The sequence below is a fragment of the Megascapheus bottae genome, chromosome 12 (genome assembly GCF_031878675.1).
Source record: "Megascapheus bottae isolate mThoBot1 chromosome 12, mThoBot2.hap1, whole genome shotgun sequence".
Taxonomy (NCBI): Eukaryota; Metazoa; Chordata; class Mammalia; order Rodentia; family Geomyidae; genus Megascapheus; species Megascapheus bottae.
The window spans coordinates 29333084-29360210 of NC_143520.1; the positions used below are offsets into that span (position 1 = coordinate 29333084).

A 27127-nucleotide genomic window follows, 5' to 3' on the forward strand; every position below is an offset into this window, starting at 1 on the left:
TTTCCAGGAATGATTGATTCATTGGTAGGACTATAAATGGATGCTACCATTGGTCCAACCTCCCATGCTTCTTTTTTATCTGCCAGTCCTGGGCCTTGAACTCAGGGCCTGGGCACTGTTCTTGGGCTTTCTCAAGGCTCTACCACTTGAGCCACAGCACCATTTCTGGCTTTTTTCTATGTATGTGATACCGAGGAATCGAACCCAGGTCTTCGTGCATGCTAGGCAAGCCACTAGGCCAAACTCCAGGCACCCCTCTCGTGCTTCTTAAATAGAACTCCATGGAGTAGGGAGCCACACACACAGGCTCCTGGCTGCTTTGGGGGATTTACCTGACATGGCAAAACTAAAAGGTGGCAAAGTAACTTAATACATTCTTCTTTCGGCTCAGCTGAGCATCTTCTGTCAGGTATTGAATTTTTTCTGCTACCACTCAGAGCAGCAAATGCAGGTATGTGGGTTAAGAATGTGAGTGTGGAGAAAGGAATGAGAACATATGGGTATTAATAACAGACCAGAACCTGTAAGCCCAAGTCCTTCAATTAAATCACTTGGAAAAGTGATAGACTTCATTTCTTTAAAGAGACCATTGCTCAAAAATCAGGGGAAAGAAACCATATTCTCAAAATACTTTTAGTATCATCTGCACACCAATCGAGAAAACTCATCTCACCAATTTCTTTTAAAACCTGTAATTCCAAGTTTGAATCACTTCAAATAATTTGTAGCTATTTCTAGTAAGCCCACTTTTAGAATACATTCATTTTTTTTCTTTCTCCCTGTTTTTATTTCTATTCACTTTACCCTAAAGGTGGGGAAATAAATGAATTCTTTTGCTATCTTAACTATTACTAAACCCATTTTTAGGGCCAAGTGTTTGACCCACTGGAGATACCACAGGGACTGGAGGTGTAGCATGACAGAACTGCGTATCACATGTAGGGCCCTGCATCCATCAGTCCTCAGCCAGAAAAGGGGAAAAGAAATTGAGGCAGTGGAAGAGAACCTGCCAGAAACTCCTGTAGAAAGGTCCCTAATGTATTTACAGCCAAAGCTAATGTGGCCCTGCGTGTACAACCTTACTAGAGTCAGTTTTGAAGTGCACAGTCATGTAAGAACTTAAATTTTCTCGTGTGAGTTAAACAACTTATTGGTTCATAACACACAGTCCACAGGTATACAGTGATTATGGCAAATGTATACCCAGAGCATATTCTGGACCTTTAAGAAACTATGAACTCATAATCAGTAGAAACCTTGGGCTCTACTAGCAGAGATCTGCAATAGAGCAAAACCTTGATACATAAGGCCATATAGTATGAAGCTAATTGAAAGGACCTCCAGAATATTAAAACAAAAGCCATATAACAAATGATTGTTGTCCTTAATGTACTATGTTGTCTCTCATCTCCTTTGCTGTCCCTTGGTTATCTCATATTGGTATAGAATCTCACTTTGTTATCTGATATATTGAATTTATTTGCATTTGGATATTTGAAATTTGATAGGGAAGGGGGAAAAACCAAGACGGGTGGGGGGTGTGGGGTGGGGGAGGGAAATGGGTACCAAGACATGTGAAAGGGTATCAATGTATGTGAATTAATGCACCTTCTATCTGGCAAATATCATGTAGCCCTTTTACTAATTACAATTAAAAAAAAAAGAAACTATGAACTCTAGGGACTAATGGAAGAAAGAGCAATACAATATCTAGTTGTCTCTTCAATCTTCTAAGCATGCCCAACAACCACAACAATTTTGACACAAACCCTTGTTCCAAATCTACTGAAGGCCTTGAAAATCACTGTTTTCTGCGACTGGATTCTCAATTCTTCTTCTGGTCTCCACCACACAGTACCCCTCTGAAAGTGACTTCCAAGTTGGCAGAGGCAAGAACTCACATGAACCCCCATGCTGACAACATATCACCAAATCACTGATCTACACACCTGACTCTTAACTTTCCTTTCTATTAAAAGCAACAGAAAAACAGAACTTAAGTATGCCTGGAAAAATGGGAATGCTCTGGAATGGCCTCTGTTACAAACAGTTACTCATTTGATGTGTTTACATTGGCTTTTTGAGTGTTGTTTTTTTTTTTAGTTTAACTATTATACCCACTAAACACAGGATAGCCAAGCCATATATGTTTCTGTAACACTTAGAGAACTTAGCCTAATACTTAGTGCATTGAATTAGTGAAAACTTTAACTTAAATAGGTATATAAAGTGCTCAGTAACACAGAAGGGGCCCAATAAATGTCAGCACTGTAACATTCAGTTCACAGTGGGTGCTCACCAAGCAGCTGTTGGGGCTAATTTGACCTGAGGAGATGCAAAATACCTTTATACCCCAGGACATTACTATAGATGTATCCTAGGGAAACTGCACCAAGTAACTGGTACTGACAGCCTCAAATCTTACTAGTACTTAAAAGCATACCTGGCCATCATAACCATTTTACAAACCAGACTATGGGCTATGTTCTGAACTGTGGAGACCTTTGGAAGAAAGGATACCTACGAAGAAAACACAGCTATTCTGCCAGTCACATTTTACAACTCCACTCAATCAAAAGACCTCCCTACCCAAACCTCTAGCTCTTGAATAATTCATGATAATACTTTAGCTTCTCCTCGGTAGTCCACCTCAGAGAAGAATGACTGGTAATCCAAAAGTCATTTATAATTGACTCAAATCTGTTTCCCTAGAAGGTTTCTCTTTCAACAGATTCATCTAATTGATTTCTGGCTGAAAGAGAGCCACAGCTGAGTATGGGGTGGGGGGATGGGTGTATGTGTATGTGTGAGTGAAAGATAGATGACAGACAGACAGACAAAAAAGACAGAAAGTCAGAAAGACAGAGAGATGGGGAGACGGTCTTTGCTGATTGTTTGCAAATAAAACTCACATGCATAGACACACAATGCACAGTCACCATAAACAATAAAGGAAGAAGTTTCTAGCTATAAAAATCTGAGGAGGGGCGGGGAGTTTGGCCTAGTGGTAGACTGCTTGCCTACCATGCATGATTCCTCGGTACTACATACATAGCAAAAGGCCAGAAGTGGTGCTGTGGCTCAAGTCGTAGAGCCCTAGCCTTGAGAAAATCCAGGGACAGTGCTCAGGCCCTCAGACCAAGCCCAGGACTGGCACAAAAAAAAAAAATCTGGGGAATGGAAGGACCTTTCCAGCTGAGGTAACAAGAGAAGGCTTCCTTGGGAGACAGCAGGTTCTAAGGAATGAGTAGGATGAGGAGATGGGTAGAGGATGTGGGCAGAGAAGGTGAGCTGGCAGGAGCAAAGTACAGAAAGATCCAGAAACAAAGTGTGCCTGGCGGGAAGACAAAAGGTACAAATGAGGAGCAAAGAAAGAAGGTGCTTCCTCCTCTTGGGGATCCCAGAGAGCCAACAAGACAAAGCTGACAACCGCCTGCTGCGGTCTTGAGAAACGCTTCTACATGCGACCTTCCAGTACCTGGTACAGAAGGAGAAACGAGACCCAGATCACTGCCCACTGAACCAAAATATTTTTGTTCCAGTGGTCCCCTCAACCTCCCTAGCAGGACAGTTTTGTCCAGCATTCCAGATAAGAAGGCAGGTAGCTTTCAACCTTATAAGCAGTAAGCACTTGGCAAGCGTAGCTCAGTGGCTGGAAAAACTGCACTATTCAGATAGCCTCCAGGCATCCCTCTGAACAGAAGGAAAAATACAACCTTGTCTCCAGCCATATCTTTTCAGAGTGCTGAAAAAGGGCCACGAAGTAAGGCACAGGGCCAAAAGATACCTTTCCTAGCACTCCACTAAACAAATGAACAGGCCCCTCCTTCTGGCTGGAGCCAGTACCCAGCACCCTCAGTATTTTGGTGACAAGTCCAAAGACCTTGCATGAAAACACCTGCCAAGCTTGCACCAGCACTGTCTGGTGATTTATATTTGTGCTAAAAATCCATCTTAAATGCTTCATCATGAGGAGCTAATCTTCCCAGTTTTATGTAGGCTTATCAGTGTGTTCCTCTCAATAAAAGATAATGGAAAAAAAGAACTGCATGCCTGACCCAAAATAGGAGGATTAAAATGAAAAACAGCTTCAAAATGTGACAGCTCTGTTCTCATCCCTTTCTCAAGGCCTTTGAAAAATCACAATGTGTAATGCATAAAGCCTTCTCTTCCAAGGACACAAACCCTGACCAGCTTTTCTGATTTTAATTGCATTCCAGGGCACTAGAATTCTAAGACTCCCACAGTCCTTAGAACTTCAGCTCGGGGCTCCCTCCATTCTCTTGCTTTTTTCTGATTCTCCAATCCCTAATTACCTAGGAAAGAAAAGATTCAGAAAGGAGGTTGGGCACCCACACCAACTCTCTCCTGTGGCATGCACAGTGAGCTTGGGAAGCCAAAATCAAGAAAACAATTCATGAAAATTGCTTGACAAAGAAGCAAGTTAAGCCAAATTTGGGCAACTAGAAGTGACACATGCAAACACTCTGGCTCTCAGGTCCCTCTCTTGTCAATGCTCTCGGCAGGCCAAGCAGAGTTTACACTGTGAGGTCCAAAGGATCAAAAGCTTCCAGTTAATGCAATGCGTCCCACACTGGTACAGACTGGGGTATCATCCTCTTTCTGATCCCACTACACCCAGCTATTCTGCCCCCAGGACAAAAAGGTATGCTGGACAGCAGTCTTGTCCTTGATGTTTGACACTTTAAATTCCTCACATTCAGCCCATATGCTATATTTTCCAAAAATGAATTCATCCCAAAGCTTAAAAAGTTCCCCTTATAAGCATTCCTTGAGTGTTTGGGGGATCTTAAGTAATAAGAATTTGTTTTTCATGGGCTGTGAGTTTAGCCTAGTGATAGAGTGCTTGCCTAGCATGCGCAAAGACCTGGGTTCGATTCCTCAGTACCACATACATAGAAAAAAGCTGGAAGTGGTGCTGAGGCTCAAGTGGTAGAGCACTAGCCTTGAGAAAGCCCAAGAACAGTGCCTAGGCCCTGAGCTCAAGGGCCATAACTGGCAAAAAAAAACCAAATTGTTTTTCTTTGGCATTTTATGTAGTCTGATTATTTCCCCCAAGCCTCAAAAGCTGATGAAATCGCTCTCCTGAGATACCACATGACACCTTTCTCCTTCCTCTTTCTTTCTCTCTCCCTTATTTTCCAACACATAAAACAGTATTCTGTCCACAGCTAGAGTGTGTAGGGATCAAGGAGTATGTAACTGCAACTTTTCTAGAGTCTAAAGGCCAAGGACCCCCTAGCCTAGTTAAGAGAGAGGAAGGTGAGGCGTGAAGCAAGAAGAGAGCAGGGTAGACACTTCCAGGTTTCCTGCTGTCCACTGCGAGGTTCACACATATGCTGATGTCACTCATGCACTGGGCAACAGTCCTGTTTGAAGAGGCGCATAGAAATCTCATGTCTCTTTAACCTTCATAATCTTGTCTTCAGCAAAAATGGACAAAAAGAGTCAACACCACAAAAAAAAAATGGTTCATGCCTCCTTAAGATCAGTGTGCAGAACATCAGAGCTCTGAAAACTTTAGCCTCAGCCTTTGAAATCTCCTCTTCAATAGGAATGATTCATAAGCTAAACCTACTCTGCAGCAGCCTTCACAGCGCTTTTCCCAGGAGGGATTTGTAAATGAAAAAATTCTACCTTGAAAAATTAAGGATTCATCTTACCCAGCTGCTTGTAAGCTGAATTTCCCAAATTTATCCCATGCAGTTTCTTATAACAAGCATTCTCTCCTTCTCTCCTTTCCTATCCAGTAAGCCTAGCCTTTGGAAGAATTATCCAGCCCTGAGGTCTAACAGGAGTCTCTGGTTTAAAAAACAAAAACAAAAACAAAAAAAGCAGGACAAAAAGCAGCAAAGGATCTCAGTTCTACCTAAAAACATGCCTGGTTTGAAGACAATCTGAAGCCATAGCTCTCCACAGCGAACATTAGTTGGGGTTACACACTTGGATTCCTACAGGGGCCAAATGTGTAAGTCACAGAGGAAAGATGCTCGATTGAGTTTACATTCACGCTCCATGTATATAAAGTAGATTGGAGTCCAATGAACAGCCCATATGCCTGGTGTAGATAGGGCTATCCCACTGGTCCCTTTCGACCCATAGAAGAAATATTAATAGAAAGATAAAAGGGGCTAAGAGCATAGCTCAGTGGTTCAGTACTTGTCTAAAATGCATAAAGCCATGCATTCAATCCATGAAAATCCTTGCTCCTGCATTTGTAGTGGTGGTGATATTCACCCAGTATTGCTAGATTTTCAGCCTAAGAACATGGAAAAATTAGAATTGTATGAAACCATCCATATCAGAAAGTTTTCCTCAACATCAGAATACAAGTCCAATAAAAATAAGCCTGTAGGCTGAATTTAGTCCACAAGCCAACTTCCTTAAATCTTTGACCCATAGTTTTAAAAAATTTATTATAAAGAGTCGTGCCTCCCAAGAGGTGTTCCCAAGGATAAATGACTTTTACAGAAGGCACTGTCAGTTAGGTTGGGCTATCAATCATAAGGATAAGCTTTTCTTCACTCATTAAAATATGGGCTATTTAAAAACTTGAATCTTACCTCCATGGTGTGGGTTTTTCCAGATGATGTCTGTCCATATGCAAAAATGGTCCCATTATAACCTTCCAGGACATCTTTGAAGGAGAAAAAAATATAATTAAATTAACTCATTATTACAATCTTATTGTTGGCTTTGGCTACCTATTTTAAGTTTCCAAATGACTCATCTACTTTTCACAAAAATTATATGTCATTCCATATCTTTCTAAGTAGAAATGTGAGATAAGAACTGCTCCACAAATGGAAGGAAATGGATGGATTGTTAATAAAGACAAGGAGGCAGAAGGTAGTATCAAAATTAAGATGGAGATATCAAGCATCAAACAGAAAACATGTTTAGTGGGAAGAACATTTAAGTTTTGTGGGGGTTTTTTGTTTTGTTTTGTTTTGTTTTCAGTCTTGGGGCTTGAAATCTAGGCCTGGGCACTGTCCCTGGACTTTTTAGCTCAAAGCTAGTGCTCTACCACAGGAACCACAGCACCACTTCTGGTTTTCTGGTGGTTAATTGGAGATAACAGTCTCACGGACTTTAGTGCCCCACTGGCTGGCTTGGAACCACGATCCTCAGATCTCAGCCTCCCGAGTAGCGAGGATTACTGGTGCCCAGTGACATTTAAGCTTTCTTTCATATACTGAAAGCAGTTTAAGGAGGAACACATTATCCAGGTTCGAAGTCTCTGAAATCCATTAAATTCAAATATCTTGCCCACAGATTTGCTTGGGGTCAGCCTAATCTAGACCAGGACAGCAGCTTAGGGAGTTTGTTCCTGAGGGCCAACAAGAGCTCCATCAGCACAGATCCCAGAGCTGGGAAGAGGAGAAATTCCCAAGCTGTAAACCCAACCTCACGGTGACAACCCAGTAAGGCTGGAAACCGGCAAGATTCCCACCTAAATATAATGTCTCTCTTTTTTCATTGCTTGTCCTAGCTAAAGCAACCAGGCCCAACAGCACGAGCAATTTCTTTTAATTATACAATGAGAACACAGTGCAAGCAAGCATGCACACACGCACATGCATATACACATGCGCGCGCACACACACACACACACACACACACACACACACACACACACACACACACACACACAAAGCAGGCCAGCTTCCAATACACACAGGGACAGGGGAGGTGTGAGCATGGAGTCTGCTTTCCACTAAACAAGAGACTGTGGGAATTCTTTCAAAGCAGCAGAGGTGATTAAAATACATTTCCCTCCTGCTTTCCCTTCATTCACTGAAATGGAAATGATGCACAATTAATATCCCCCACCAGCCATTCTGCACCACAGAGGATGTTTTCATGCATGCAGATTATGAAAGCAGAAGAGGACCAGGTACAGAGTGTCCTCTTCTTCAGGGCCACAGGAGAAAAGCAAGCCTAGCATTCAACGCATCCATCCCTTTCTGAAGGAAAAAGGGGGTTGGGGGGAGGGGGAGTCTGAATTTTATGTGGCTGTGTTTTATTTTAAGGCTTTCAAAAACACATTTTATATGCATTTTGCTGATGGGAAGGAGAAACAGAAAAAGGGATTTTCCTTTAGAGAAAATAAAAGAGAGGGGGGAAGGAAGTGAGGGAGGAAAGGAAAGACTACATAGCAAGATTTTTTTTAATTCTAGTCTTCCTCAAAAATTGGCATCAAGCTATGAGAGAGAGAGAGAGAGAGAGAGAGAGAGAGAGAGAGAGAGAGAGAGAGAGAGAGAGAGAGAGAGAGAGAAATGAGTGATATTCTTCACATGTTCACACATATCACTTCTGATAAAGGTTTCCCAGGCAACAGCAGAAAGCAAAACCTTGAAGTCAAGGCTCGGGTTAGAGGTTCAAGCATGAGTTTGTAATGGAAATACCCACTTATTCAGAGAGAAGATTCCCCAGGCCTGAAGATGCTGGCAGTGCAAAGTACGTCTACACTGACAGGATGTGATTTGAAGATTTGAAGATCCCACACAAGGTCCCACCCTTCAGTTGTGCTTTTAAAATTCTATATTTATAACTCTAGGAAACTGAAATGCAAGTCACAAATACAATATTAAGCCATCTTTTCATTAGAATTTCAACATCTTCCCTACCAAACTTAAAATGGCCCTTGCCTTATTTCAAGGCTGTATATATGAAAGGTTTGGAAATTGTTTAAGCAGGCGCTAGACAAAGCTAGGGACATCAAGGCCAAAGTCCAGCTCCTTTCCTTTCTGAACTAGGTGGGAACCTGACATGTAAAGACCACTCCACAAGCCATTGTCACCCAGAAGGCCACAGGGAGCTGTGGCTCTGAGCTAACTACCACACCATTAAAAAAAAAAAATCAGTTTGAAGCTAACTTCAGAGTCCAGCCCATGCTTCTTCTTCCACAAGAAAAAGCAAGGTGGCAGAGCACTTGTACGAGGCCACCTGAGTGCATTTTCACCAAGCACAAGGCACAGACCTGCTAGGAGTTAGCTGCTATCCCCCTGGTGAAAGACAGGTCACATCATGTCAGAACATTGGAATGTACTCAGCCCATTCTTTCTTATTTCAACACTGAGCACAATTTCTTTCCTTTTTTTTTAAGAAAAAGAGAATATGAACAACCCCAACAGAACAAACTCTGACTAGTCTTTAAAGTATTACATTTATATTACAATTAACACAATGTTGGAGAATCTCTCTGAAGTTCAGGTTGAATGGGGCTAATGTCCTTTATGGACTCCATTTTGATTTAGATTGTAATTGAAAAAGATAACTTTTAGAATTCATTTTTGCCTACTTACTCCCAAATTCCAGGATATGGTGGGTTTTGTGGTTATTTTGAGATATTTTTGTCAGTCTGTGTTATTTATTGCTTTCTTAAACTTTATTTCAGTGTAACCACTAGATCTAGTAACTTTTAGAAGTGCATTGGCTTTAACCAATTTATAACTTATAAATTTTAAAAATAGTAACTATTTTTTCACAAATATGTAGAAGATCTTCCACCAAATGCTGCTACATAATGGGGCATGAACATTGGACAATACCTTTTTAGTTTGCCTCAAAAAAAAAAAAAAACCCCAGCCTGTTTCCCATAGAGGGGAGAGTTAGGAGGATGCCAAGGACAAGTGGTACAGGCATGGGGCTGAATCACTGAGATGAGAGCAAGGGCAAGAGTCAGAAAATGGGAACAGAAGGTGCTCAAGCCCCACACCACTCTGTCCTGCTCACTTGCAACAGAAATCATCCACAGAAAGGCATTTTCATCACACGGAATGGCAGACAATTCTCTTGCATTTCTTTAACTCTCAGCCAAAACAAAATGACCATTTCTACACATGAGCCACACTCAGCCAGACAAAACCATTCTTTGTGATAGTGATCTCAACTCACACCACACAGCTTACCACACCTCACCAACCAAGAACTAGTCAGCCAGCAGTAGGTAAACTCCAGTGAGCTTCTATAGTACCAAGAACCCTCTCCTCTCCTGAGACAGAATTAGAAGTACATTGTCTCCAGCTGTAGAGTCAGAAGCTCTGCCTGCATCCTAGGTTTTGATCCCCTCTGAGCCCTGATCTTACTGGACCATTTAACTCCATTTAGGTAAGGATGCTGTCATGTTCTCCTACAGTCTCCAGGTGGAAAAATGGTCTTTTAGGGACACCAGGATATCTAACAACAGTAACTGAGGGGCTATACATACCTTAGAATCTTAAGATTCTTTTCAGCCAAGGAAGCATGATCACTGAATGTAGAAGCAACTTGGCAGAACATCACGTGAGTGCTGGGCCAGGCTAGCCTGAATGGCAGTCACCAGGCAAACACACATTGTGTTTCAGAATGGAAATGTCCCTCATGACTGGCATACAGTCAGAGCCACTGCAAGGCTCTGGAACCACAGTCACTGTTCTCTTTTCTCTGCTCTCCCCCCATATCCATTGTTATCCGTGTCTTTTTGAAGTGCTAGTAAACAATCCATATGGCCTGACATAAAAGGAATAAATTATAAAGCATTTTTTATGTGTGATGTTTATGAAGGCCACAGTAGTTTGGAAGAATGTAAGTCAGTCAAATAAACAAGATTCAAATCCAGCCCTATTCTCCCCTGGCTAAGTCACTCCATCTCTGAATATCAAATTCCACTTCAGTGTAATGGGAGTTATGATACTTACACCTCCTAAGATTAAATGTTAAGATGTAAAAACATGCTAAGTCCACAGATGGTGCATGTTTTCTCCCTACAGGTCTTATATTATAGCAAATGGACTTTCAAGGAATCAGAGCTAGAAAAACCACAAACAACATCCTCAGTTCCATGTCTAGTTAATTTGGAAGACAAATATCCAGAGTGGCTGAAACATGGTTACCAGGACTCCACAAGAGCATCCAGTAACCACAGTGCTGAATTCCTCAGCATTGCAGGAGCTTTCTTATTCGCAAGGCTGCTACTCCCAAGTCCTATAACCTTTTCTCAAAGAAATGGGCAAATCTGTGTAGTCTTTCAGTGAACATTTTGAAAAGCATACCAGACAAAGTTGGGAGCATGGGAGATGCCAAGGCTCTACCATATAAAATATTAAAAATACCCAGTTCAGATGGAAAGGTGGGGGGGGGATAAAGATACCCAGTTAAATGAGGTTTCCAGATCCTCAGAATCATTAAAGGTATATACAGAGAAAGAAGGAAAGCTCATCAGCCTACCACAGTATCTTGAGTTAGAGGTCTGTGATGACCTTCATAGTCATTTGATTGTTCAAGTGTCTATGGGGAAAAAAAGCCTCAGAGTACCACCACTCAATCCTGACTTGGTAGGGCTCTGATGACAAGAGACACTATGCAGAAATGCACAGCCACTTCCCTATACTAACCTGAGAAGATTTTTTTTAAGTCTCATTAGCCTTCATCATGCCCTAACCATTTCATTTCAAGGGAGAATAAGATACTCTTCATTCCCATCATATGAATGTGCTTACATTCTATTTTATAGTCATATAATTATGTATGTAGTCACATATATTTAAACACACATATATAAAATCATTTCTAATGCTCTGAAAGTTCCTGTTTTATGTGTCTGTTTTAATCATGTATAAGTATTTGTAAAGCTCTGAAAATACATGCATATATATATATATATATGCATCCATACTTACCACATAGACAGACACACACACACACACTCATTTTTTTTTTGCCAGTCCTGGGCTTGAGCTCAGGGCCTGAGCACTGTCCTTGGACTTTCTCAAAGCTAGGGATCTACCACTTGAGCCTCAGAACCACTTCTGGCTTTTTTTTTCTATATATGTGGTATCGAAGAATCAAACCCGGGTCTTTGTGATGCTAGGCAAGCACGCTACCACTAGCCCAAACTCCTGGCCCCCACACTCATTTTTTTTTAATTTAATTTCATTGTGAAGTAAAGTACAGAGGTATTACAGTTATACATGTAAGGTAATGAGTATATTTCCCGTTGAACATTGCTATGCTCTCCCTCGTTTTTCTCTCACTTTCCCTCCTGCCAATCACCCCCAAGTTGTAAAGTTCATTTCCAACATACTGTCTTATAAATTAGTTTTATTCTAAATAAACTCATTCTATTCTAATGGTTTTCCATGTGGCTGACTATATTAATGGTTTCATGTAAACCATATCTTCAGAAGAGTTTCCAGATACTTTGTTTTTAAATTTATTTTTAACTATATGTCAAAACATAAAAAATATACATGTAAGGGTGGGACTATCTATTTCTGACATCTCATACTGTGGAAAAATCCAAACAGTGAGAGAGGGGCAGTCAGAGAGTAAAAACTCAAAGACAATGATTATTGCTTGTTAATCATAGGATTTTTAATGGAGTGCATCTATTCCTAATTACATTAGCACAGAGGCAGTAGCATGTATTTAAATGGCCGCTGTGCCTGGTGCAGCATGTGGTAAACAGATTTTGCCTCTGATAACAAAATGAAGAGAGAGAGAAATTCTGGTATATATGTGATTGATCTTACTTTACTAAAAACATAGGTGAGTCCAATAATACATGGAAAGGAAAACTGAGTAGGAACAAATCAAGGGAGATACTTTTTAAAAACATAGAAGAAAACATATTTAGATAAAAAGAGAAGAAAGGGAGTAAAAGTAAATACAAAAATTACCACTAGTTTTAGGCCTAAACTATGAACTAAAAAAAAATTCCAACACAGACACTTTTTTTCTCTTCAGTTTTTTTTCCTATAATAATCTCATTGTTGTGAGCCCTTCAGAATTAACTGATGTCTGCAACAAGAATGTAGATGTGCATCCATCTCAGCAAGGAACGTTACATACTGACGGGAGCCTCCCACGCAGGTGTCCAGGGTCAGAATTAATCGAACAGATGTACCCAAGGCTGATTTTCATGCATTTCAAATAGGTTAGTCAGCTTAGCTTCTAAAAACATGCCAATCTGAAATAGTAAGGCTTTTCTTTTTTTTTTTTTCTTTTTGAATCCAGAGCTACCTACACAGGTGGCAACATCAAGACATTTGAAAGCACAACCATCGTGGCACTGAAATCTGAAGGCAAGGATGCGATGATGAAAAGGCAAAGTAGCAGGAGATGCCCCCCAGCTCTGTCCAGATGGCAGGCTCAGTCAAGGCAAGCTCCAACCTGCCCCTGATTTGAAAGGGCAAGGGAGAGCAATGTGTAAATTGCTTCATCTCCCTGCTGTTATTTTGATACAAATCCTCCGAGGCCAGTTCCAGAGTGAAGAACTGATTTCTGAGAAATACATGCAAGCTTGAGGCTACCGGTTTGGAGGAACAAATGTCAAGATCTGAGTAGGATGGCAGAAAGTGGGCTAGATGAAATGATAATTAAGGAATTCTAAGGAGTATAAACAGCTCAATAACCGTCAGGGTAATGAGATTTTATAACACTGTAGAAAACTCGTTGATGCCAAAAACTTCACATTTAAGACTTCTTTCTGACAGATACTAGTAAAAAGGAGACAGAAACACACAAAATAAAGCAGCCCAGGAAGTACAACAAGAGCATCAAGATATGATATTTCTTATTTCAAAGGAAAAAGGAAGTTTTGTACTTGTAGAATTTTTAAACCATTATGGAAATAGCGTGACTATTATTTATTTTGCTTTTAAGCTTTTAGGTGACAGAATAACTCTGCCAAAAAGGTAGCAAAAGAAATAAAAGAAGGGGGTACAGAAAGCTGAATAACATGCCTAACATCGTAGCAATGCAGGGACAGAGCCAAAAGAGGAATTCGGTGTTTCTAATTAGCAGGGCTCTGCTTACAGTCAAGGCACATTGATTCCAAGGCTGTGAATATCACTTAGTGTTTTCAATTACTCTGAAAGGCCCAGGAGGAAATAAAGAAATAGCACTTACCTTTGACAATTTGCTTTGCACATGCATTGTAAACCTGCTCTTGGGTTGTGTTGGGCGGCAACACTCTGTCAAAGACATATGGCTTTCCTTGCTGAAAAAGACAGATGAAAGAAAGAAAAGGGCAGAGAACATGCATTAGAAGTTTAGGAATAAAAGGCACTACTATTAATAGTTAGGCCATAGGCAACTAAATCACCAACCCTATTCGTTAAGGGAGTTCCTTACCTTACTAGGGTATTTTTACAGCAAGAACTACATGTACATTATGTAGTGTATGATAACCCAAGAGCAAAAATAGCCTTAAATCTGGAACACTTTTCTAATGAAAAGTGGACAGACATTCCATTTATTTTAATTTTTATTTACTGATTCCTTACACTGGAATGAATGCTGAACAAATCAGAAAAAGTCCTGTCTTATATGTCATGCAATTAAGCAGAACAGATTGTTAATAAGCCATAAGAAAATGCAAAATGCCTGAATACATACAAAAATGAGAGCAGACAAAGCAAGCCTAGCTGAAGCAGTCTCAATTAAGAGAACCAGAAAGATGGAGGCTAGGGAAGAGATGCAGAAGAACAGAAGGCACAGGGTCCAGCAGGCTGCAAAGGACTGGTATGCTCATGAAACTGGAGGGTGGCATAAGCTATGGGTGGCGAGAAAATCAGGGCATGCAAGCCAAAGTAACCCACATGGGCTTTGTTTATTGGGAAGATGATATGATCAGATTTAAGAAGCTGTTCTTAGGACACAGATAGCATTGCTCTTTGTCTCAAATGATTCATGTGTTTTCCTTTACTTGCATAAGTGATGCCTTCATTGGATTGAGGTTTATAAGACAAAGGAGCCTTTCTATATGGCAAAACAAGAGATTTCCCAGAGTACAGGGTTTTGTCAGGAGTTTAGTTCAATGCTATACCATGTGCCATTCAAGAAGGGGGAGGAAAAGAGGAAAGGTTGGCACAGCATTTTAAGGACCCTGCTACCCAGTGCTAACTAGTAGGAGAAAAGGTGGTGGTCAAGAATAGGTTTCCACCATCGAACCTGGGTCTTCGTGCATGCTAGGCAAGCACTCTACCACTAGGCCAAACTCCTGGACTTGTTTTTTTTTTTTTTTTTTTTTTTTTTAATGGAGAATATTACATTTATAGGAAAGGAAGGGACATCTCTTTATGGATCAGATTTATAAGGTTGCATTGTATTTAGCAGTATATAACAACACCTCAAAACATTAATACCAATGAATTTGATTCCTATGAATAAATCCTAAGTAAAATTTTTAAACTGTGCCTTTTCCAAAAAACCAACAAACTAATAAATCCCATCACAGAAGCATTTAATGTAGCAATACATTAAAATAATGAAAAATGAAAATCATGTTATAGTCACTGACTACTCATTTTGTGTCAGTGACTTCTCAAATGAAGTTACTAGAGTATTAGTAAGCATTAAGAAGATACAAACTCAAACATTTGCAGTAATCTATGGAGAAAGCTTATGCTGCTGTATTAGATACAAAAAATAAGGCACACTCAAAGGAACATAGGCTCAATGGTTTTCTTCATTTGTCATAATCAGTAGAAACCTTGGGCTCTCCTAGCAGAGATTCACAATAGAACAAAACCTAGATACATAAGGCTATATAGAATGATGCTAAATGAAATGACCTCCAGGATATAATGAGTGATTGTTGTCCTTAATGTATTATTTTATCTCTCATTTCTTTTGCTGTCCCTTGGATATCTCATATTATTACAGTATTTCACCTGGCTGTCTGATATATTGTATATATGCATATTTGGTTATTTGAAATCAAATAGGGATGGGGGGAAAACAAGATGAGGGGTGGGGTGGGGGGAGGGAAATGGGGACCAAGACATGAAAGAGGGTATCAATGTATGTGAAGTAATGCACCTTCTATCTGGTGAATATAATGTAACCCTTCTATTAATTACAATAAAAATATATGGAAAAAAAAGAATAGGTTTCCACCATTAGCACTGGGGGAATCAAGGACCTTTCCTTGTCCTTTTGTCATACCCTGATCTACCCAGGAAGCCCCTCAGTCTCATTTTCCCTATATGGTGGAGAGGAGGTAAAAGAACACAAAGAAAGCCCGGTGCCAATGGCTCTTCCTGCACATCAGACTAGCTATTCAGGAGGCTGAGATCTGAGGCCTACAGTTTGAAGCCAACCCAGACAGAAAAGACCATGAGACTCTTATCTCCCTACTTTCCCCCTCCCCAAAACAGTCAAAAGAAGAGCTGTGGTTCAAGTGGTTATAAAGCACTAGCTTTGAGCACAAAAAGCTCAAGGAAAATGCCCAAGCCCAGAGTTTTGGTCCCAGCACAGGCACCAAAAAGAAAAAGAATATAAAGAAAGAGGAAGGAAAGCTTCCACCCATAACTCCTATGAGTAGCACTAGACACCACCCAAAACCGTCTGCCTCCCAGCCTGATCGGCAGGGAGTATAGCCTAGTAGTATAGTGCTCACCTAGCATTCATAAATCCCTGGGTTCAATTCCTCAGTATCACATACTCAGAAAATGCCAGAGGCGGTGCTGTGGCTCAAGTGGCAGAGTGCTAGCCTTGAGCAAAAAGTGTCAAAGGATAGTGCCCAGGCCCTGAGTTCAAGCCCCAGGACTGGCAAAAAAAAAAAAAAAAAAAAAAGGTAACTGATCATAAGGAATCCAAGAGAAAGCCTTCTACATCTTTTAACCATCACACAGACTGGCTTACAGATTTTCATAGGAAGTGCAATCCTATCCTTTAGGCTATATGCTTGAGCTTTAGTCTTTCATAACGGGATTGAGTCAACCAGGTAAACAAGCTACTTCCAATTTGCTCTTAGTCAAACAATTTCCAGGTGCCCAAAAGCATCAAAAATAAGTTTGCTCTCTACACAGCAGCAGAACCAGAGTCTTTCTGATAAAAACTATGCAAAAGGATTCCTTCTTGATTTTTATCCCCAGTTTTATTCCCTTTAATGAACCAAATATTTTGTTAAATAACTGAAAAATATTCCTCATCACAATCTACTGCCAACTCTCAGCCCACTACATTCTTATTAGTTTCTTTCATCCTCTTGTAAAATTCAACCAAATGTCAGTAAGATAAAAGGTAAGAATAAACATTTACAAGTTTGTCATCCTTCAAACCTCCTAGAAAGAGAAGGCAGTTTTCCTTAATTAAAAAAAATCAGCATTTCTCTGTACTTTATATCAATTTCCAAACTACTTCATCTTGTTTACAGCATGATTCTGCTTTGGATTTAGACAGGAAAAAAAAAAGAATACTTAAAAATAGCTGAGGAATTACAGTGTATGGTACAAAATGGCAGGATAATCCAGTTTTGGAGTTATACTTTCACTTTGAGAGGCAGAGAACAAAAATCTGTTACTCTTCCTTAAATTATATGATTTATTTATGATATTTATTATAAAATACATAATTTATTTATAGTATTTATGATATTCACAATCCTAAAACATTGGATTTTTCCATGACCTAAAACTTACAGCAGTGCCTTTAAGTATTCATGAGTACACTGATACTTAGAAAAAGATTTTGAAAATGACTGGTTATAAGGCCTATCTTATCAAGATCACCACATGCAGTAGTTAAAAATGTAGAGAGAGGTGTGTGTGTGTGTGTGTGTGTGTCCTTTTTTGTACTGTGTTAGTTACAGGTTTTTTATTTTAGGTGAAACTGAGTGAAGCAGATTTAATTACTAAATATATCAGAACTGACTTAAACCAGCTATAAATACACAATAACCATTAACACACACAAACACACACTCACTCACACATGCATATACACACACATTACAATGATATGAAAATTTCACAAACTCTAATCAAACTTGAATGAAGAGCTTTCCACTCTAAGATGACCAAATTTTCTGTTTCTAGTTTTACTTTTTAATTTTTGTTTTAATACCAGAACTGAGTTTTGAACACAGGACCTTGCACTTGCTCCACTTGCTTGTCTAGCTGGTGCACTATACCACTTGGGCTATCTCTTCAGCCTTCATGTTCCCTGATCCTGGTACCACCATGTCTAAGGCTTCTTTCTGAGGGAAGCACCCAGCCCACCTAGTCACCGCAGCTGTGGGACAAACATTGAAGAACCTTGTCCTCTAGGCACTGGATGTTAGCACTTGAAAATGGATGATGATGTCACCATTCACCATCCTCTGGGGACACTTTTCCTCTCTAGGTGTTCATTAAGTTTGTGGTTCTCTCCAACTTTTGAAGCTATCAGTGTTTTTTGCTGTCTCTCTCCAGTATCTAAATGGGGAAGTTTTCAGAGTCATCTCTGTTACACTCTGTACCTTCATGTAATTTAAATTAATTATTTCATCCTTCACCTTTCATGTCCAGATTCACAGTCTATAAGATATTCCCATTTGGGTGACTTAACAAACCCCCCCCCAAAAAAAAAATCCCTCCAGATGTGGCCAGGAGGGATCACTACTACACTATTGGTAGGAGTGCAAACTCATTCAACCACTATGGAAAGCAGTACAGCAGTTCCTCAGAAGACTAAACATAGAACTCCCCTATAAACCCAGCAATTCCACTACTTGGCATTTACCCAATTGTCCAGAAACAAGGACATACTAAATCCACCAGCACAACGATGGTCATTGCAGCACTATTTACCATAGCAAAGATATGGAACCAACCCAGATGTCCCTCAGTTGATGAGTGGATCAACAAGATGTGGTTGGTATTTGTACACAATGGAATTCTATGCTGCTGTCAGAAAGAATGACATTGCCCCATTTGTTAGGAAATGGAAAGACTTAGAAAAAATCATATTAAGTGAAGTAAGCCAGACTCAAAGGTTTCCCTCATTTGTCATAATCAGTAGAAACCTTGGGCTCTCCTAGCAGAGATTTACAATAGAGTAAAACCTAGATACATAAGGCCATATACTATGACGCTAAATGAAAGGACCTCTAGGATATAGGAACAAAAGCCATATAATGAGTGATTGTTGTCCTTAATGTACTATGTTATCTCTCATCTCTTTTGCTGTCCCTTGGTTATCTCATATTGTTACAGTATCTCACTTTGTTATCTGATATACTGGATATATTTGTATTTGGTTATTTGAAATTGGATAGGGAAGGGGGGAAAACAAGAAAAGTGATGGGGGTTGGGGGGAGGGAAATGGGGACCAAGACATGAGAAAGGGTATCAATGTATGTGAATTAATGCACCTTCTATCTGGCGAATATCATGTAACCCTCTATTAATTACAAAAAAAATATATGAAAAAAGGGATAAAATAAAATACAGATAGAAGCAGAAAAAAAATCCCTCCATACCTAAGTAAGAACTTACCATCAGTCACCTAGTTACTCAGACTAAAAACCTAAAAAATTTTAGGTACATAGAAAACCATCAATCCCGTCTTACCATCTATACCACACAACTTCAGTCATCATTTCCATCAACCTGAGCCTCCCGGCTGGTCTCCCTGCCACCTTTCTTGCTCTTAATGATCCATTTCCATTCAGCAGTCAGAATAGGTAACCCAAAACTATAGGTCAGATGGTAGCCTCTCTTCACCTAAAACCTACCATGGCTCCTATTACAATTAGACTAGAACATCTTTGCCCTCAGTCCCCTATGTTCTCACTCTCACTATCGTCTGGTTCACCTACACTCTCCAGCATTATGTTCATTCCCTACTCAGAGAGTCTGCTCCAAACCTTTTGTTCTCCCTTACAATTCTCTCCCTTCCACTTTTTATGAGGTTTATCATAGATTTTTCATCTGACTACATCCCCATTATCCTTTGGAATTTTAAATTCTCTTCCTTTAAGAGCTTTTTTTTTACTTCTAAATAAAGTAGCCCCACATTACCTTGGCATTACCATCATATGACTCTATTTGGTTTGCTCCATATCCATTAGGAGGTGACCTGACCCCAACGAATACTGTATGCACCGCTAAAATGTAAATCCCAAGACAAGGCAAACCTGCTACACCTTATAAAGAGAATCTGGATGAGACACACACTCCCAACTGATTGCTATGAAAAAGTAAGTTGCCTGCACTCATGCTGCATCCACATGCAGTAGCGCTAATTGCATGGAAGCAATGTAACTAAAATTAATAGCATACCAGGATCACATACAAAAAATAACAACAGATGGTTCTTACACTTTTATAGTTAAACTTAAAAACAAAAATCATACCGCTAGAATTCCTATCAAGTTGTTGAGAGCAAAATGTCTGTGAACCATATGGCCTGCCTATTAATACATCTGACCTGTTACCCAACAACTGTTTCATAGCCTGGAAGGAATGTCTGCTGTGGGAGATGAGGGAAAACAGAAGACATGGTGTTGTTCAGAAGAGTACACGAAGGATGCTAAGGAGAATAAAACTAATTATCCCCAACAAGAGTTCATTAAGAAGTAATCCAAGAACAACCTCTAAGATCAACCATAAATTGTGACCAAAAGCTAGCAAATCCTTTACAAAAAATAGGAAAAAGAAAAATTAGAGAAGGAAAATTTCAACAGAGCTTTAAATTCACTTTGTGGATATAAATGTGAAGTCATTCAACTTTTGTTGCAACATACAATAACCATCTCCATGAGCCCTAAAAGGCAACCACCAAGCTATGTGTGACCTCACTAGTATGAAGTATGCGTATATTAATTTTTAAGATTGCCTCCCTGAAGCATCAGCCCTAGCTCTTTCCTTCAGAATAAAGCAGACAAGAAGCTGCCTGTATCACAGCCTTGCTTCCATTTTCAAGCTGTCTACCATTCGAGACAAATGTACTTGCTTCCTAAAAGCTGGAAGCACTTGAAACATTCCAAAGATGACCCAGGTCAGGATATAAGAACTCTATTAGAGGCTAGGAGTGTGGTCTAGTGGTACGGTGCATGCCAGTATCACAGATCCCTGGGTTCGTCAAAGCTCTCCAAACCACATACACTGAAAAGGCTGAAAATGGTGTTATAGCTCAAGTGGTAGAGCACTAGCCTTGAGAAAGCCCAAGAACAGTGATGGGCCCTGAGTTCAAGCACCAGGACTGGCAGAAAAAGAAAAAGAACTGTATTAGATTAGTTAGTACAAGAAAAAAATTAAAGAAAATAAATCTATAGACTATGAAGGGCTTTTATAACCAGAAAATGTCCAAAACAGTAAATGAAAGGCCAAAGTCCTCAAGTTAATGATGATGCACATTTTTACCAACACAAATATTCTACAGAGGTGCTTATTAGTTTAATAGAGTATAACTGACCACATCCCTCTATTCCTAGCACTCAGGAGGCTGAGGTAAAGGGATCAGAAGCGGAAGGCTAGCCTGGGCTAAGTAGCAAAACTCAAGACCAACTTGCACTATACAGTAGTATGGTAGAACTATGTCTCAAAATAATAATAATAATAATAATAATAAAAACAGCATATAAAAATGTTAAAGTATATAATTTAATAGTTTGAAGTATATTTGCAAGATCCTACAAACTATCAACACTGCTTTCAGAACATTTCCAATATCCTTATATCCATCAGCAGTCCATTTCTGTCTCTATGCTTACTTGTGTTCTATGCAATCACTAATCTACTTTCTATCTTTACAATTCTGCTTGTTCTGGGTATTTTTTGTATGACTGTAATCACATACCATGCTAAGTGGTATACAGAAAAGTGATTTTCCCAAAATGTACCAAATCAGAACCTCTGTCCTCGTGTACCCTAATCACACACTGTGCCCCTCCAAGTGGCAAGTTTGCAACTCCTGAACTCCATTCCCCACAATGAAAGGAGAGAATTTAACTTCCCAGCCTCCTAGCAAAATATGCAGTTTCCATCCTCAGCTCTCTCAAAATAAATAATGCTTCCATACACAGCCACAAAGCCCATTCAAAAAAAGTCTGGTATCTGTACAGCTTTGCTACTACAGCTTTGGAGGCTTCTAGAAGCCTAGGTGAAAATAGCCACTGCAAACCTAGCCCCTTATAAAGGAAGCTGAGATCTAAGGAGCAGTTTGAAGCCAGCCTAGACAGAAACGTCTGAGAAATTCTTGTCTCCAATTAAGCAGCTAAAGGCTAGAAATGAAGTTATAGTTCAAGTGCTAGAGCACCAGCCTTGAGTGAAAAAGCTCAGGGCCAGTTCCCAGCCCTTAGTTCAAGCCCCAGTCCTGGCACACAAAATTAAATTAAATTAAATTCAGGAAGTCAAAGTAGGCCCAAGGGCATGTGTCTGTAGTATCAGCAACTCATAGGTTGGTACAAGATAATCACTTTGTCTCAGGAGTTTGAGATCATCCAGGTTAACATAGCAAAAGCTGTCTCACAAAAACAAAACAAAACAAAACAAAAACAAGTTTAGTTCAACAAGTTGTGGCCTTGAGACACTGACCTGAAAAAAGAGGATGCCTTTTCCTTCATCATAAACAAGTATCAGTCACGTACCAAGTTGTAGGCCCACGAGGCCACGTGTGCCTGTAGGATTTCCTATTTCTAACTCATGCCAAGGAGCATCACTAACTCCTGAAGGAACATACTTTGCACATGATGGAACAGGGCAGGGACTCAGTATACTTGGGCACATGGGAAGCTAGAGGGAAGGAACCAGGACTTTATCAGGTGATAGTGGGAAATTGGGTGTGCATCTCTGCTATGTGTCAGAAACTTTACTTGGCGCTGATCATTCTCATCTCCCACCTACAAGATGTTATTAGTCCTAGACCTTCCCTGTCTTTCTGCATCCTTTAACCTCCTCATCTGCCTCCCATTTATCTGTACCTAAATTGCAAATGCCAAAGCCAAGGTGGAGGAAAACCCACACCTAGCAGTGACCCTTGGATCTCTCCCATCATTGTTATATGCTCTCCCATCCTCATCAACCTCAACAGTAGTCTCACAAGGAGATTCTAAAGCCATGTTGATGTCACTAAAGCTCCACAGTATCACCTTGACTCCACAGACTGGCTCATTGACACTGGGATGGCACTGTGATTTGGGATGTATGTGCTAAATCTAAGAGGGCCTCAGACACCTTTTATCCCTTCTCATGCTGGCTCTATGCCTCAAAGAAGGCAGCTGGTACCAGTTCCAGCCAAAGCCAAGGCTGCTCCCACAAGAGACTGCAGTGAATCAGATGTCCACAAAGCAGTGAGCTCCTAACTGAGTTGCCAAGGAAATGCCAGCCACTTCAAGGATGGAGAATGAACAAAGGCAGCAGACAAGAATGGATCTTGTAAGACTCTTTCTGCAGGAAGCTAGACTACAATTCTTTCCTTACTGTCAAGATTTCAGACAGCTATGGGTAAAAAATATATTCTGGAAGGCAAACGGACTGATAATGAAGATATTCAAAAATATCACCTAGTTAATGGGGGATAGAATGGAAACAGATGCGTCACCTCTGTGAATGAGAATAATGCAGCCTGTGGCTTCAGAAATAAGTATCTTACTTGTATGTGCTCTTCACTTCAAATCAAAATAAGATGAATTTCTGTCTCTCCCACCCCCTAGTTCTTCCCCCACACCATACTCCCTCCTGAAACTGTTCTTTAAAGTTCCATACTTCAAGGCATGGAAGAAAACATCGTGAATGGGAATTCATCCTCACATATGTTATGACCCGGAACACCTTAGCTGCATTTCCTCTCGCAAGTGGACAATAAATCTAGCTGTGGTGTGCTGTAATACTAATGAGTAGCACAGTGGGGTTCTATGATTTCCTCCTAAGAGTGGCTTCTGCAATATATATAGCCTGAGAGAAGATCACTCTTATCTTCCATAAACTCAGAGTGAGGAACTGAATTGCAACCATGCTTATCTCAGTAGATCTGGTTCATTATTTTAAGTCAAGTCTGGAAACAAATCAAATCTTCCTCACTGGAGAAGAGGTAAAAACAATTTTTTTAAAAAAAAAGGCATTTTGCTAAAGGAAGAAAGGGGAATTTGTTTTCCCAAAAGCTAAAGAAGGATCATGTGAGCCTTCTTTCTGGGGCACATCATCCTGGTGGCATCATCCCGGAGAAGCACGGTGTTCTAGTGTCAAACTGCCATTCAGCAAGCCTCTTCCAGATAGGCTGATGCCTGCTGCAGTGGCATTGCCAACATGGAAACCACATAATGGCATATGTTGAGTTCTCTTCTCATCAGTTAAAAAAATACATAACCTGGCACAAGTGATTCACACCTGCAATCCTAGCTACTCAAGAGGCTGAGATTCTTAGGACTATAATGTAAAAATTTGGGTAGAAAAATCTGCAAGGTTCTTTTCTCTAATTGACCAGCAAAACACAAACACACACACACACACACACACACACACACACAGTCAGAAGTGAAGTGTGCCTCAAATGGTAAAGCTTCAGTCTTGAGCAAAAAGAGCTAAACCAAGTCCTGATTTCAAGTCCTAGAACTAGCACAAAGATAGATAGATAGATAGATAGATAGATAGATAGATAGATAGATAGATAGATAGATAGGAGCTTTTACCCAAACTTTCAATTGGCTTTCTTTGGTTCATGGAGGGGTTTTTGATATATTTATACTGTAAATTTTATTGTAAGTAGAACTAATATTCTTGTAATACTGTCACTCTTCAGAAACAGTTTATATGATTATAATTGTCCTGTGTATTAGGCAGTAATTTTATGTTCACGGTGTGTTTAGATTCCTCATATCTACACATTCCTTCCTTCCTCAAGCTTTGGAGGGCAGGGCAGGAACACTATCTTTTCTTTCTGAGACAATACAACTATGGCTATGAAGAAAGCAATATTTGAGCCGAGACAAGACCTATTTTCGCTGGTTCCAATCAAACTCCTCTCTACAACACTACATTGCATCTTGTAATTGTACAGATGGCCTAAGAATTCCGCACATTAAACTTGTGACCTTACACAATTTATCTGTATTTTCTGGGGCCCTTCCGCTCTGGTAAATGAAGGGTGGAATCTTTCTGACTCTAATACCCTATAATGCTTGCATCCATCATGTTTAGAACATGACACATTAGGATGCAAAGTGCAATAGCTTGATTTTCCCTAATATAGACAACTCTTACAAAGCATAGAAGAGTAATACATAAAAGAGAAAAATAAGCTTAACACTATCCAGCAGTAGTCATTACGTTCAGGACATTGGTGTCAAAACTAATATAGCTGAGTGCTGGTGGCTCAGGCCTGTAATCCTAGATACTCAAGAGGTTAAGATATGAGAATCATAGTTTCAGCCCAGACAGGAAAATCCATGAGATTCATTTCCAAATAACTACCAAAAAGCTGAAAGTGAAGCTATAAACCAAATGGTAGAGCACTAGCCTTGAGCACAAAAGCTCAGAGACAGCACAAAGACCCTGAGTTCAAGCCTCAGGACAAGCAAGGGGGGTGGGGGAGGTGAATCCTGTCTAATGAGCTATTGCCACTCAATGACAGAGGATGGGGACTTTAAAGAAAAGTCACTGGATACAAACTATATAAGACTTTCACAGCCAACTAGATCTAGGATAACTGGGCTAAAGGTGGGTGATATAAGCATTATGCTTCCCAGTCCAGTGAGGCCCAGATCCTCACCATGGAGTCTGAGCTACAAGGCAATGATGATGGGCTCAATTTGCAAATGATATCATTTGAGGTGCTCCCAATAACGTCTTTCCTTATAAGATCTGGTATTGCTGAATTAAGCCATAGTTTTCTATTTTGAAAAATCTAAAAGAAGTGCTTTTGAGGATAGTAAACTAGTAAGGGGTTTAGATCTCTTGAAATATTTCAAGTTTTATTTGGCCACTTGTTCACCTTATTTTTTAATACTTCATGTACTGATAGGGCTGAATGGCCATACACCAGAGAATCTGAAGGCATCATTTTCTTCTACCTGTCCCTGCCTCCTTTCTAGCATGAACCTCTACTGCTGAAAACCACTGTGTTAGACAACAAAAGCAGACAATAGTGCCAGATGGCTATTATCAAAAATAGCTCTCCAGTTTTCTGCCAGAGAGGCAATTCACTTATTGGAGTCATTAGTTAATAGAACTGAGGGAAAAAAAAAAAAAACAATTGTTCATTTCTGAGCATTAGGGGGGAAAAGAGCAGAAAGATTTCCCAAGCTAAGCACAGAATATGGGAATGAGAAAGGAGAAGTAGCAAAGATAAATGCCACCTCAAAAGACCCTAAAGAACATTGTTTAAGCCTGGCATTCAAGTCTTTCTCCACTACTCAGGTCAATCACTGCTTAATAAAAACCTAGACAGGGGTGCTAAAAATTTGCTCATTGTCTCATACACTTCCTCCCACCCTCAACCCCTAGAAGGCGCTATATTAAATTCTCATTTTGTATTTCCTCTCAGTAGCTCATAGCATCTTTCCTTTTCACATGTAACATGCCCAGGTTTTCTTCTGCTGCTAATTTTTTTTCTGTGACCCTGTCCTTCTCAAAGAGATGTTCTTTCTTCCTCTTACTCCTCCTCCTCCTCCTCCTCCTCAGAACTGCTGTGACACTTGGATACTCTTCCAGGCGGTCTTGTCACAAACTACTTCAGATAACTATCATGCAAAAATAACAGAATCTGAAGTTAGAGAACAGAGCGAGGCAAGGCTATTACATTTAGCCCTTGCATACTAGATCCTTTGCTTTACCTGAGGCATAATAGAGAGTTCCAACAACTATTCTTTGTCACTCCTTTACAAATCACAAGGTCAAGTTCAGAAAGGTCCTTGGTTTATGCAGGATCACAAAGCCCATTTTTGCTTTGTATTGGCTTTGAGAACCTGTACTCAAGAAAAGACATAAAAGATCCTTGCAGCTTTGCTTGATTTTAATTGATTAAAAATCATTAATTTGGATAGTCACGCAGCTTGGCAGTGTATAACTAGTCCCCACTAGCTTTGCTGCAGATGACAAATAACTCTGACATCTAGGCTTATGATGATACCGTTGCTAGGTTACTTGTCCGTGACTTGAAGGTTAATTTCATTGAAACCACTGACCCTGCAGCACTGTGAAGGGCTCGGCTGGGTGAATGAACTGAGACCAGTGATGTGAAAATGAGAGAACAGATATTTTCTGTATCTATACAACATCACAACCTTGTGACTGAGTACATACCAACCAACTGAGAGGTTTCACAATCTCTCCATCCATTGCCTACGGATAAAAAGCTTGAGACTTCTTCCGAGTTAAGATGGTCACATCCAGATGATCACCCATGATTTCATATG

At 40.1% G+C, this 27127-nt stretch overlaps 1 protein-coding gene across 2 annotated transcripts in view; it reads right to left on the bottom strand.

The window, feature by feature from the left end:
* Kif5c (kinesin family member 5C) overlaps positions 1 to 27127 on the bottom strand; it is a 170860-nt gene that overhangs the window by 93761 nt on the left and 49972 nt on the right. For both annotated transcript variants that reach the window (XR_016537260.1, XM_090342854.1), the window contains exons 2-3: positions 13915 to 14005; positions 6585 to 6658 (exon numbers count right to left, since the gene is read on the bottom strand). Coding sequence is in view for 1 of the 2 variants with exons in the window: in XM_090342854.1 (XP_090198980.1) it covers positions 6585 to 6658; positions 13915 to 14005 (165 nt within the window). In the remaining variant the exon portion in view is untranslated. The remainder of the gene's footprint in view (positions 1 to 6584; positions 6659 to 13914; positions 14006 to 27127) is intronic.